At 42.3% G+C, this 14,003-nt stretch overlaps 1 protein-coding gene across 9 annotated transcripts in view; it reads left to right on the forward strand.

Annotated features, from left to right (window-relative positions):
• col4a6 (collagen, type IV, alpha 6) overlaps nt 1-14,003 on the forward strand; it is a 165,273-nt gene that overhangs the window by 143,947 nt on the left and 7,323 nt on the right. For all 9 annotated transcript variants that reach the window (XM_090214422.1, XM_090214424.1, XM_090214427.1 and 6 more), the window contains 10 exons: nt 288-449; nt 4,994-5,164; nt 5,454-5,597; nt 5,817-5,939; nt 6,377-6,558; nt 6,658-6,721; nt 6,980-7,162; nt 7,348-7,455; nt 7,650-7,841; nt 11,627-11,743. In XM_090214422.1, coding sequence (XP_090070548.1) covers nt 288-449; nt 4,994-5,164; nt 5,454-5,597; nt 5,817-5,939; nt 6,377-6,558; nt 6,658-6,721; nt 6,980-7,162; nt 7,348-7,455; nt 7,650-7,841; nt 11,627-11,743 — 1,446 coding nt within the window. The remainder of the gene's footprint in view (nt 1-287; nt 450-4,993; nt 5,165-5,453; nt 5,598-5,816; nt 5,940-6,376; nt 6,559-6,657; nt 6,722-6,979; nt 7,163-7,347; nt 7,456-7,649; nt 7,842-11,626; nt 11,744-14,003) is intronic.

Here is a 14,003-nt window from a genome sequence, read left to right on the forward strand (position 1 = left end):
TGGGTCTCAGCATGATAATGAACTAATAATCTGATCAATTACCCTTTGGGGATCAGTAAAGTAAGCTATGTATCTATCCATTGATCAAACTTTCTGTCTGTCTCGATATGAAAATGGGGAACACCTACAACTTCAAAGGTTCAATGAAGCCCTCATAAGGCCTTTATAATGCCCACATGGATGCTTTTATTCAGCGGGGATGTATGTTTCTATGTGGCTCTGTGTATCTGTACTGTATGTTGCTGTGTGTCCTGCTGTATTTTACCCTGTGTCATGTATTCTCCCAGGTTTTGACGGGCGGTCCGGTGTTTCCGGCGCTAAGGGTGAGCGTGGTACAGAAGGCTACCCCGGAACTCCAGGTCTTCCTGGACTTCCCGGAGAGGGCAGACCGGGTGGATTTCCCGGTCCTGCCGGACCAGCCGGAAGCAGAGGATTAACCGGACCTCCAGGTGAGAATCGGGAAAACAAGGGGAATGTCGTAGGATTTCCGGAATTTTGGATATGTTTGGGAATGTTGTCATTAATCCATTGAATCAATTCATTCCAGATCCCAGGCATCTCCTAGTCGTTTTAGCCCACAGCGCGAACAGACAGAGACTCTTTCCTCCATGCCTGTGTGTTGATTGTGAATGCTCCCCACCACTCCTCTCCTTTATTGACATGTTCTCTCTATTTTTATTTGATCCTTCAGTCCGTTCCCACTGGTTGCCTGTTTGTGATCTCCATCCCCAAAAGCGTTTCCTCTCACATCTCTCTGTCTTTTCCATCTCCTCGTCCTTCTCCCCCTTCCTCCTCTCTTCCTGCACCTACATCCATCATTATCATCACTCCATCCCTCTCTTCTTGGTGATGGGTCTCTCCCTAGGCTGTCAAGGTGAGCTACTCCCTTCCCTGCGTCCCTTCATCCCCCCCCCCCCCCCCCCCGCTCCGTCTTAGACCAGTCGCTCTAACGCTTGCCTCCTCCGCCCATCTTATCAACTCTAACTGCTCCATGCGATTTGGAATTCTCCATTTTAGAACAACTGGCTTCTAGAACTAAGAACTGTTCTAAACCTTAAGCATTTGAGTCCAAAGAAAGAGATGGAAAGTTGATGAACTTCATAGTATTTTTTCAGGTAGCACTAATCTTCTAGGTGCAATCTTCATGTTGGATCTCTACTAAACCTAGGATTGCCAATTTCCAGAAACTTTCCCAAAATTCTCAGGTTTTCCAAAAATCCTGGTTAGAAGATTCCCGGATTTCCTTCGTATTCCCCCCTGATTCCATGGATCTTCCAACAAGGATTTCTGTAAATCCTGGGAATTTTACCAGAATTTTGCAACCCTAACTAAACATTTGTGTGTGTCGCTGTAACATTGATAGGCTTGTGTGAACCCTTACCCTCATAACCATCCAACCGACTCACCTCAACCTACGAACCTAAAAGCCTGTTCTAGAAACATATAGAAGACTGAAACCATAGAAGGCTTCCAAAAGGGTATTTGTCATGTGTTTGAGCTATCTAATTGTACTCTGGAATGTAAACCAGCAGGAATCATTTACATTTATCAATCTCATATTCCATACTTTCTCTCAATTTAAGTGCAATTGCAGCTTAAACTATGTCATGAAACAGTGTAACTGAACATGTATTTACATTCTTGTTCGCGTGACTTGTTTGCATTCTGAACTACAATAATTAAGCAATAAAGCCCGAGGGGGTGTGGTATATGGCCAAAATACACTGTATACAGTACCAGTCAAAGGTTTGGACACACTCATTTAATGATTTTCTTTATTTTTACTATTTTCTACATTGTAGAATAATAGTGAAGACATCAAAACTATGAGATAGCACATATGGAATCATGTAGTAACCAAAAAAGTGTTAAACAAATCAAAACATATTTTATATTTGACTTTCTTCAAATAGCCACCCTTTGCCATGATGACAGGTTTTCACACTCTTGGCATTCTCTCAACCAGCTTCACCTGGAATGCTTTTCCAACAGTCTTGAAGGAGTTCCCACATATGCTGAGCACATGTTCGCTGCTTTTCCTTCACTCTGCGGTTCAACAAATCCCAAACCATCTCAATTTGATTGAGGTCGGGTGATTGTGGAGGCCAGGTCATCTGATGCAGCACTCCATCACTCTCCTCTCGGTCAAATATCCCTTACACAGCCTGGAGATGTGTTGGGTCATTGTCCTGTTGAAAAACAAATGATAGTCCCACTAAGCCCAAACCAGATGGGATGGCGTATCGCTGCAGAATGCTGTGGTAGCAATGCTGGTTATGTGTGCCTTGAATTATAAATAAATCACAGACAGTGTCACCAGTAAAGCACGCCCACACCATAACACCTCGTCCTCCATGCTTTACGGTGGGAAACACACATGCAGAGTTCATCCATTCACCAACTCTGCGTCTCACAAAGACACGGCGGTTGGAACCAAAAATGTCAAATTTGGACCCATCAGACCAAAGGACAGATTTCCACCAGTCTAATGTCCATTGCTCGTGTTTCTTGGCCCAAGCAAGTCTCTTGTCATTATTGGTGTCCTTTAGTAGTGTTTTCTTTTGCAGCAATTTGACCATGATGGCCTGATTCACGCAGTCTCCTCTGAACAGTTGATGTTGAGATGTCTGTTACTTGAACTCTGTGAAGCATTTATTTGGGCTGCAATTTCTGAAGCTGGTAAAAAAAAGGTAAAAAATAAATATTGTAACTCTAATGAACTTATCCTCTGCAGCAGAGGTAAGTCTGGGTCTTCCTTTCCCGTGGCGGTCCTCATGAGAGCCAGTTTTTATTTATTTATTTTTTACCTTTATTTAACTAGGCAAGTCAGTTAAGAACAAATTCTTATTTTCAATAACAGCCTAGGTTAACTGCCTGTTCAGGGGATTTGAACTTGCAACCTTCCGGTTACTAGTCCAATGCTCTAACCACTAGGCTACCCTGCCGCCCCATCATAGTGCTTGATGATCTTTGCGACTGCACTTGAAGAAACTCTCAAAGTTCTTGAAATTGTCCGTATTGACTGACCTTCATGTCTTGAAGTAATGATGGACTGTCGTTTGTCTTTGCTTATTCTTTCTTGAATATTTGTTATTTGTTCTTGAATAATATGAACTTGCTCTTTTACCAAATAGGGCTATTTTCTGTACACCCCCCCTACCTTGTTACAACACAACTGATTGGCATTGTTAACTGTTAACTGAAAATGCATTCCAGCTGGTTGAGAAAATGCCAAGAGTGCAAAAAGCTGTCATCAAGGCAAAGGGTGTTTATTTTTTCCCCCGGATCACCCACAATCATACGACCTCAACCCAACTTAGATGGTTTGGGATGAGTTGGACGACAGAGTGAAGCAGTCAACAAGTGCTCAGCATATATGGGAACTCCTTCAAGACTGTTGGAAAAGTATTTCTCATGAAGCTGGTTGAGAGAATGCCAAGAGTGTGCAAAGCTGTCATCAAGGCAAAGGGTGGCTACTTTGAAGAATCTCAAATATAAAATATATTTTGATTTGTTTTAAACTTTTTTGGTTACTATATGATTCCATATGTGTTATTTCATCGTTGTGATGTATTCACTATTATTCTATAATGTAGAAAATAGTAAAAATAAATAAAAACCCTTGACTAGGTGATGAGTAGGTGTAGGTGTCCAAACTTTTGACTGGTACTGTATAGAAAAGTATGTGGACACCCCTAAGTTAGTGGATTCGGCTATTTCTGCAACACCCATGGTGACAGGTGTATAAAATTGAGCACACAGCCATGCAATCTCCATAGACAAATATTGGCAGTAGGTTGGCCTTACTGAAGAGCTCAGAGACTTTCAACGTGGCACTGTCATAGGATGCCACCTTTCCAGCAAGTAAGTTCGTAAAATGTCTGTCCTGCTAGAGCTGCCCCGGCCAACTGTAAATGCTGTTATTGTGAAGTGGAAACGTCTAGGAGCAACAACGGCTCAGCCGCGAAGTGGTAGGCCACACAAGCTCACAGAATGTGACCGCTCAGTGCTGAAGCGCGTAGCTCGTACAAATCGTCTGTCCTCGGTCGCAATACTTAATACAGAGTTCCAAACTGCCACTGGAAGCAACGGCTGGAGTGGTGTAATTGGACCATTGGAAACCTATTGGCAACGCATTCTCTGGAGTGATGAATCACCCTTCACCATCTGGCAGTTCGACGGACAAATCTGGTTTTGGTGGTTGCCTGGAGAATGCTACCTGCCCCAATGCATAGTGCCAACTACAGCATACAATGACATTCTAGACAATTCTGTGCTTCCAACTTTTTGACAACAGTTTGAGGAAGACCCTTTCCTGTTTCAGCATGACAAGGCCCCCGTGCACAAAGCGAGGTCCATACAGAAATGCGAGCCAGGCCTAATTGCCCAACATCAGTGCCTGACCTCAGTAATGCTCTTGTGGCTGAATGGAAGCAAGTCCCCGCAGCAATGTTCCAACATCTAGTGGAAAGCCTTCCCTGAAGAGTGGAGGCTTTTATAGCAGCAAAGGGAGGACCAACTCTATATTATTGGGCATTGTTTCGGAATGAGATGTTCGATGAGCAGGTGTCCACATACTTTAGGCTGTTATTATGCGTTACACAACTCGGAGAGCCTGGATACAGCCATTAGCCGTGGTATATTGGCCATATAGCACAAACCCCCAAGGTGCCTTGTTGCTATTATAAAATAAATGTCATAACTGCGGTCTGATACACAACGGCTGTCTACCAATCAGCATTCAGGGCTTAAACCACCCAGTTTATAATGTAATTTAGATACTGAATATGATTGTAGTATATGTCACAATAAGGTAAGTTTTTAACAGTGCAATAAAGGTAAGTTATGGTACATTTTGTTATTTTTATGTCGTATGTTTATAAATCAGCACTTTCTCCCTCCCCTATTTGAACAATTATTTTACTTTAATTCGCTATTGTTTTTCAGAGGAAAGAGTTATGCCTGACTCGCTGTCCTCTCCCTCCCCGCCCAGGCTACCCCGGTGTGAAGGGAGCCAGAGGTGATGCAGGCTTTCCAGGCCCAGCTGGGATGAAGGGACAACCAGGAGAACCAGGAGGCGATGGCTCTCCAGGACTCAGGGGTCTTCCAGGACCACCGGGCCCCGGGGGAAGAGACGGCATCCCTGGGGGACCAGGAAGAAAGGGTAAGGTGGTGGTGGATAACCAAACATAGACACCTCCATAGCTAACTTCCAAGCCAAGGTAGGGTGGACACTCACAATAGTGCAAATCTCAAATTACACTGTTCAGTGCACTATTTTTAACCAGAGCCACGTCGGGCACTTGGCATTTTTAGAGAGATGACTAGAGTAATTGGACCCATACCTACTATTGCTCTATTGATGTTTATTTGGCTTGGAAACGTCGATCTAAAGTGGATATTAGTCAGATCCACGGGCCATTTTCTAATCATGACCCCTTTCCTGTTCACAGGCGAGAGCGGTTACCCCGGACTGGTGGGTTTCCCCGGAATGCCAGGTAACCCTGGAAGACCTGGAGGTCCCGGAGGGAAAGGAGCTCCCGGATTCTCAGGAAGAGACGGTCTGCCCGGAGATTTCGGAGGGCCAGGACCTAAAGGTACGGGATTGGGAATGACAGAACTAAGGGAATGATGGGAAGGGAGTGGATGGGGAGTAGAATATCATTTTAATATGACATGATGAATAGTCTCACAGTACTTTTCTTTTGGTTTAGTTTCACCAATGTATTTCTGCGGCTGGTTCAAACCCTAACTGTGTTATTTGGTTCAAAGAGAAACTGAATGATGTGGCTTCTCTCTATGTGTGTGTGTTCCAGGTGACAGAGGTAACGCTGGTCCACCCGGCGCACCCTCTCTGCCCGTCAGAGTTGAGTACATTGAGAAGGGACAGATGGGCGACAATGGTGCCAACGGTCTACCCGGTTTCCCTGGACCTAGAGGTAGGTGGTAGGCTACAAATCAACATTGTCATCCGTTTTGTGCCAAATGTGTGTCACCAACAAGGTCTTACATCTGCCATTTTGTTACAAAATGTGAGCCACCAACTGAGGCTGAAGATAACAAAGGTTAATACAAGAGAGTTCTAATATCCCATCACTCTTTGAGTAAATGAGGAAGATTTCTAAACAATCGGACCAGAGATGCTATTTAGCAACGGTGCTAGTCCTATGAATCTGTTTATTTTCAAAAGCATCCTCTTGGAATTATTACGTTGTCCTAAACTGGATATCTTCAACCTGGCCACCATCAAGCTCCTGCAGCAGCCATTTTGTGCTAAACGTGTGTCACCGACAAGCTCCTTCAGCCGCCATTAAGGATCAAATGCTTATCACCGACAAGCTCCTACATCCTCCATTTTGTGCCTCCCTGTCCCCAGGTGACAAGGGTTTCCCAGGGCTGCCTGGTCGACAGGGTTTGCCCGGGCTGCCTGGTTATGCTGACAGGGCTAAAGGAGAACAAGGACTTCCTGGTATCCCCGGACGCCCAGCCGGGCCAGGCTACCCAGGGCCTAAAGGATCTCCCGGCATCATCGGCTTCCCTGGCATGCCTGGACCTAGGGTAGGCACATACACCACCATATAAAGAGTTTAACAGTGATGTTGTAGACAGAATTGGCAGTTGATGTTATACTGAGTTTGACATATTATTGTTCTGTAGGGTGACGATGGCGAACCTGGTTTCCCTGGAAACCCCGGAGTCCTTGGTCAGCCAGGTGCCAAAGGTGAGTAGCGGTCACATCACCTGTTGTATACCTATCTGTGAACCTCATGTCATCTTACTGTACCTATGTTGGTCTCTTCCCTGTGCTATTCTCTTAACTGTAGTCCCTTACAATTGTTGGTCTCTTATCTGTGCTATTCTCTTAACCGTATTCTCTTACCTGTTGTATTCTGTTATCTCTGCGATTCTTTCCTGTACCTTTTCAGTGTAAAGGTTTTATATTGGTTAAGTTCTTACCTGTATATTGTATGGTTCTCAGGTGAGAGAGGTGACTCGTCCGGCTACCCCGGAGGTCCCGGAGCTAAAGGTGAGGCCGGAACCCCTGGTTACTCAGGCGACCCAGGTGCTAAAGGCGCCCCCGGGGACAACGGTTTCGCAGGCGGCCCTGGGTTCAACGGACAGAAGGGAGCACCGGGAGATCGAGGAATACCCGGACAAATGGGTGAGTGTCGGGGTGATAATGTCACCGGAAGTGATGTCATAAAGGTCACACAGGTTAATCATGTCACAGGAAGTGATATAGAAAAAAAGAGGGAAAGAAACCTTATCATTATTAATATTTTCTTTACATTCATTTGTGCTCACACATGTTCCCTGGGGTGTTTTTTGGGGGTCTCCCCTTCTCAGGTACCCCTGGTTTCACCGGCGCTAAGGGTTTGAACGGATACCCAGGAGGAAGAGGTCTAGACGGGACGCCTGGCCGCTCCGGCTTCCCTGGAACACCTGGAGAGAAAGGTTTGTTTAGACACTCTGAACCATAGTCTCCTCTAGCTTTTCCATGCCACATATTACCATTTCTAATACAGCATCATTGGCCTGAGAGAAGATGGTTCTTTATCTTAAACTGACATGGCTTGCTCTAACATAACTTTAGTATGCCATTTTATTTTAGGTGATATTATAATGCAATAATAGTATTCTTTCTCAAGGTCTGCCGGGATCTCCTGGTCTTGATGGGCTCAACGGACTGGCCGGACCCAAGGGTCTACCAGGAACCCCAGGTTATAGTGAGGGGGGTCGTCCCGGCACTCCTGGAGCAGCCGGTCTGAAGGGAGAGAGGGGCTCCTCCATCCCAGGTGGACCTGGGTACAACGGAGAGAAGGGAGCTAGAGGAGAGTCAGGTGAGGAAAGATCAATCAATCAGTCAATCAAATAATCAATCAAATGTATTTTATAACACGTTTTATATCGTCAGTAGTCACAAAGTGCTTTAAAGATAGCTGGCTTACAAGCCCAAAGAGCAAGCAATGCAGGGGTAGAAGCACAGATGAGCGTAGATGAGTAACCTTGATGAGTAACGTGATGACCGACTCCAACCCTAACACTGCCTATAGACTTGTGTTAGCTCCCCGAGCTAATGCCTATGCTTTAGCTCAGCGGGCTAACACAGTCTTGTGGCATGCAGAAGACCAGGGTTTCGAACACTGGTTGGTCACACAGACATAGATAATATACAGTGCCTTCGGAAAGTATTCAGACCCCTTGACTTTTGCCAAAAACGGCGCAGTAGAAAGCACTATCAACACATATTGAACAGCACATGTTATAGACAGAAGCGTGCTATATGGCAGAGCAATCCAAGCTCATCTCCCGGCATGTCCAGCCCATACATTATCTCAGCCAATCATGGCTAGTGGGAACGTTCCTGTCTTTTTCCATGCCTAAACCAACTAGGCTCGTAATTTAACCATTGTATTTATGGATGGAATATAAGTTTGTTATTAAGGCACATGAAAGTTCATATGTTCCAGAAGGCATTTCTGCCCAAAAACCCATTTTGATTTCAAAAATTTGTTTGACGTTCAAATGCTGTTCCTGAGAAGTAAAAGTCACCCAGTTAAGTTCTACTTGAGTAAAAGTATAACATTATTTGGTTTAAAATATACTTAAGTATCAAAAGTAAAAGTATAAATCATTTATAATTCCTTATATTAAGCAAACCAGATGACACCATTTTCTTTTTTTAAATTCTTTTTTTTTTACAGAAAGCCAGGGGCACACTCCAACATTTAGACATCATTTACAAACAAAGCATGTCGGTTTAGTCAGTCCACCAGATCAGAGGTAGTGGGGATGACCGGGGATGTTCGGTTGATAAGTTTGTGAATTGAACTATTTTTCTGTCAGGCTAAGCATTCAAAATGTAAAGAGTACTTTTGGGTGTCAAGGAAAATGTATGGAGTACAAAGTACAATATTTTCATAATGAATGTAGTGAAGAAAAAGTAAAAGTAGTCAAAAATGTAAATAGTAAAGTACAGATACCCCAAAAAATGACTTAAGTAGTACTTTAAAGTATTTTTACTTAAATACTTTCACAATTATATTTAGACTATTTTGGTCTTTAATGCAGGGCCAACAAGTTCCTTACCTTCTCCCCTTTCCACATATCTCCTACATTTTTTGTTGTTGTAATGCTGCAGTCATATGATTGTAATTTCGGATAGAGCAGAAATGTATGTTATGTTTGTGTATGCATGTGTGACATAACTCCATCAGTCCTATTTATGATATAGATTACAAAGATTATATATGTTTTTTATCAATTAGTATATTTGAACTCAAGACTAATATTTGTTATGTATTTTGTGGTTTATTCAACTGAAATTGCAACCAGCTTTCTTTGGCTTGTTTTAAAAGTAGCAATATTTTGGAGATTATTTCATTGTCAAATAACCGAAAGCGAGAGGTTGTAATCTGAATGAAGGGAAACAGGCATTCTTGAACACGAGGTGAGCAATTCTTACTAATCTGCTAGAGAAACAGTTTTAATTTTAGTTTTGTATGCTTTTAGTGAAAGGTACTATGCTTTAATATTTAATCATTTTAGCCCTCCGAATTCATATTCATTATATAAAAAGGCTGTTTAATTTGGTCTGGCTTGTCGCTCCAAATAAATTGAAAAAAATGTGCTCATATAATTAAAAACAAATCGTTAGGTGTAGGCAGGGCCATAAGTAAATAGATAAACTGGGTATGACTAAAGAATAAATTAGGCTGATTTTTCCACAAATAAACAGGTGTTGTCCTCGCCGTGTTTGCAAGATCTCATCTAATTTGGCTAACTGTCTATTAAAATGTATTGTAGTGAGAGAATTTCTTTATTTTGGGATATGAATATCGAGTATGTCCACTTCGCCGTCGGTCCATTTTATTGGTAAAATACACGGTAATGTAAAAGTAGTATTTTTTAGCGATCCAATATGTAATATGGTTTACATATCATAATTTGTTTTTAATCCAGAGAGGTTAGAGAAATGATCTAGATCCTCTATAAAGCTATGGGATCCAACCTCTCACAGCTTTGTTTTTTAAGCCCTGGATTTCTCGCCCCTTGATATTATTGTTGGATCTGATTTTAATAATTGCTATCGAAATGATGGCCATAATAAATAAATATGCTGATAGTGGACAACCTTGTTTTATTCCTCTTGACATTTTAATACTTTCTGAGAAGTAGCTATTATTTACCATTTTACACCTGGGGTTACTATACATAACTTTAACCCATTGTATAAGAGTTTCTCGTAAATTAAAATTGTCCAGGCATTCATATATAAATTCCAGTTGTGGTTTATCAAAGGCCTTTTCATAGTCAGCTATGAATACCAGGCTTGGTTTCCCAGATTTTTCATAGTGTCTTCTTGATTCCAGTACTTGTCTTATATTATCCCCAATGTATTGTCCATGTACAAAACCTGTCTGATTAGGATGAATAATGTCCGACAATACCTTTTTTATTTCTATGCATTTTGCTAGGATTTTGGCATCGCAACACTGAAGTGTAAGGGGTCTCCAGTTTTTTAGGTGGACTGGATCTTTATATGTACCACCTGGGTCCTTGCTAAGTATCTGATAGTCTACCATTTTTATAGGAGTGGTTAAAACATGCTAATAACGGACCTCTGAGTACATCGAAAAAAGGTTTGATATGCCTCAACTGGTATGTCATCCAGCCCTGGAGTTTTCCCAGACTTAAAGGCTTTAATTGTATCAAGAATTTTCTCCTCTGTAATTTGGCATTCACATGAGTCTTTCTGTTCAGCTGTGAAGTTAACCATATTAACAGAAAAAAGTATTTACAATTAACTTCAGTTAGTGTGTAACAGGCCTCTCTGTAAATTATTTTTGGGAGCATTTCTGTGTTGAAGATTAGAAAATAATTTGGTGCAATTACCCTCATATTCGATCCAGTTATAATATTACACATGACCTTTCTTGAATAAGTTCCTCCAGTTTTGTTTTTTTTCTTCTAACTTATTCTGTAACTCAATGGTACAGTTTTTATTTGCTATCTATCTGCACTGTTAGTTCCTCTATTTCCTTTGTTAATATAAATATTTTCACCAAAGTTGTTTTTGTTTTAAAGATGAGTATTGAATTGCATGGCCTCTAAAGACACATTTAAAAGTGTCCAATACAATAAAGTGATCTGCTGTACCTATGTTATGTAGGACAAAGTCAGTTATAAATTATTCTGTCTTGGTTAAAAACAAAGTGTCATCCAGTAGGCTCTGATAAAATGTCCAATATCCTCGACCTTGCGGAAATTCTGTAAGAGTAATGTGTATACCAATTATCTGATGGTCCGACCACATTCTGTCCCCATCAACACTCTTTAACTTTTGGTGGCAGCGAGAATAACATAAGAAAGTAGTCAAGATGACTAGCTTGATTGAGCCTCCGCCATCCATGATTTCCTTAAGTGCATGAAGGTGATAGTTTACGGTCCATAATATATTTCTTATTTCACAATTCCCTGTAATTTCCTGTAATAGTGCACTTCTTTTGACCAGAGTCCGTTTCTAAAGCAGAAACAGTGAGGCACCTAGGGTAACGTGCGTGTGTGTGTGTGTGTGTGTGTGTGTGTGTGTTGATGCTGACCCCAACTCTTGTCTGGATGTCAGGGGGTCCTGGTGTGACGGGCTTCCCAGGACTGCCTGGTCTTCGTGGGGAGACGATCATTTCTAATATCCCTGGACCACTGGGAGACCCTGGCCTGCCAGGAATCGATGGAGAAGAAGGTAATTTAACCCTTAATTTGGCCTTTTACAAAACTAGAGATTGATTGTAACTTATATTTTTAACCTATTTTGTACATACAGTTGAAGTCGGAAGTTTACATACACTTAGGTTGGAGTCGTTAAAACTTGTTTTTCAACCACTCCACAAATTTCTTGTTAACAAACTATTACTTTGGCAAGTCGGTTAGGACATCTACTGTGTGCATGACACAAGTCAATTTTCCAACAATCGTTTACAGACAGATTATTTCACTTATAATTCACTGTATCACAATTCCAGTGGGTCAGACATTTACATACACTAAGTTGACTGTGCCTTTAACAGCTAGGAAAATTCCAGAAAATGATGTCATGCCTTTAGAAGCTTCTGATAATTGACATCGTTTGAGTCAATTGGAGGTGTACCTGTGGATGTATTTCAAGGCCTACCTTCAAACTCAGTGCCTCTTTGCTTGACATCATGAGAAAATCAAAATAAATCAATTAAGACCTCAGAAACAAAAGATTGTAGACCTCCACAAGTCTGGTTCATCCTTGGGAGCAATTTCCAAATGCCTGAAGGTACCACGTTCATCTGTACAAACAATAGTACGCAGGTATAAACACCATGGGACCACGCAGCCGTCATACCGCTCAGGAAGGAGACGAGTTCTGTCTCCTAGAGATAAAAGTACTTTGGTGCGAAAAGTGCAAATCAATCCCAGAACAACAGCAAAGGACCTTGTGAAGATGCTGAAGGAAACAGGTACAAAAGTATCTATATCCACAGTAAAACGAGTCCTATATCGACGTAACCTGAAAGGCCGCTCAGCAAGGAAGAAGCCACTGCTCCAAAACCGCCATAAAAAAGCCAGACTACGGTTTGCAACTGCACATGGGGACAAAGATCGTACTTTTTGGAGAAATGTTCTCTGGTCTGATGAAGCAAAAATATAACTGTTTGGCCATAATGACAATTGTTATGTTTGGAGGAAAAAGAGGGAGGCTTGCACGCCAACGAACACCTTCCCAACCGTGAAGCACGGGGGTGGCAGCACCATGTTGTGGAGGTGCTTTGCTGCAGGAGGGACTGGTGCACTTCATAAAATAAATGGCATCATGAGGTAGGAAAATGATGTGGATATATTGAAGGAACATCTCAAGACATTTGCGTGGAGAAAAAGGGGTCAGAGGACAGGCTGCCTTCTGAGAATTTGTAGGCGATCGAATAAACCCCCACTTCCTTCCATTCTGCTAGCAAACGTGCAATCTTTGGAAAATAAAATGTATTAACTACGTGGAAGATTAAACTACCAACGGACATTCAAAACTGTAACATTATGTTTCACGGAGTTGTGGTTGAACGACGACTTTCTCATTGTACAGCTGGCTGGTTATACGGTGTATCGGCAGGACAGAACGGCAGCGTCTGGTAAGACAACGGGCAGCGGACTATGTATTTTTGTAAATAACAGCTGGTGCACGATATCTAAGGAAATCTCAAGGTTTTGCTCGCCTGATGTAGAGTATCTCATGATAAGCTGTAGACCACACATTCTACCTAGAGAGTTTTAATCTGTATTTTTTGTAGCTGTCTACATACCACCACAGACTGACGCTGGCACTAAGACCGCACTGAATGAGCTGTATTCCGCCATAAACAAACAGGTAAATTCTCACCCAGAGGCGGCGCTCCTAGGAGCCGGGGACTTTAATGCAGGGAAACTTAAATCTGTTTCACCAAATTTCTATCAGCATGTTAAATGTGCAACCAGAGGAAAAAACTCTGGACCACTTTTTATCTACACACAGAGAGGCATACAAAGCTCGCCCTCCATTTGGCAAATCTGACCATAATTATATCCCTCTGCTTACAAGCAAAAATTAAAGCAGGAAGCACCAGTGACTCAATCAATAAAAAAGGTTGTCAGATGAAGCAGATGCTAAGCTACAGGACTGTTTTGCTAGCACAGACTGGAATATGTCCAAGGATTCCTCCAATGGCATTGAAGAATATGCCACATCAGTGATTGGCTTCATCAATAAGTGCATCGATGACGTCGTCCCCACAGTGACCGTACGTACATACCGCAACCAGAAGCCAGGCAACATCCGAACAAAGCTAAAGGCTAGAGCTGCCGCTTTCAAGGAGCAGGACTCTAAACCGGAAGCTTATACGAAATCCCGCTATGCCCTCCAACAAACCATCAAACAGGCAAAGCGTCAATACAGGACTAAGATCGAATAGTACTCTGACGCTCGTCAGATGTGTCATGGTTTG

Source organism: Oncorhynchus mykiss, chromosome 21 (assembly GCF_057628025.1).
Source record: "Oncorhynchus mykiss isolate SJ-2025 chromosome 21, ASM5762802v1, whole genome shotgun sequence".
Lineage (NCBI taxonomy): Eukaryota > Metazoa > Chordata > Actinopteri > Salmoniformes > Salmonidae > Oncorhynchus > Oncorhynchus mykiss.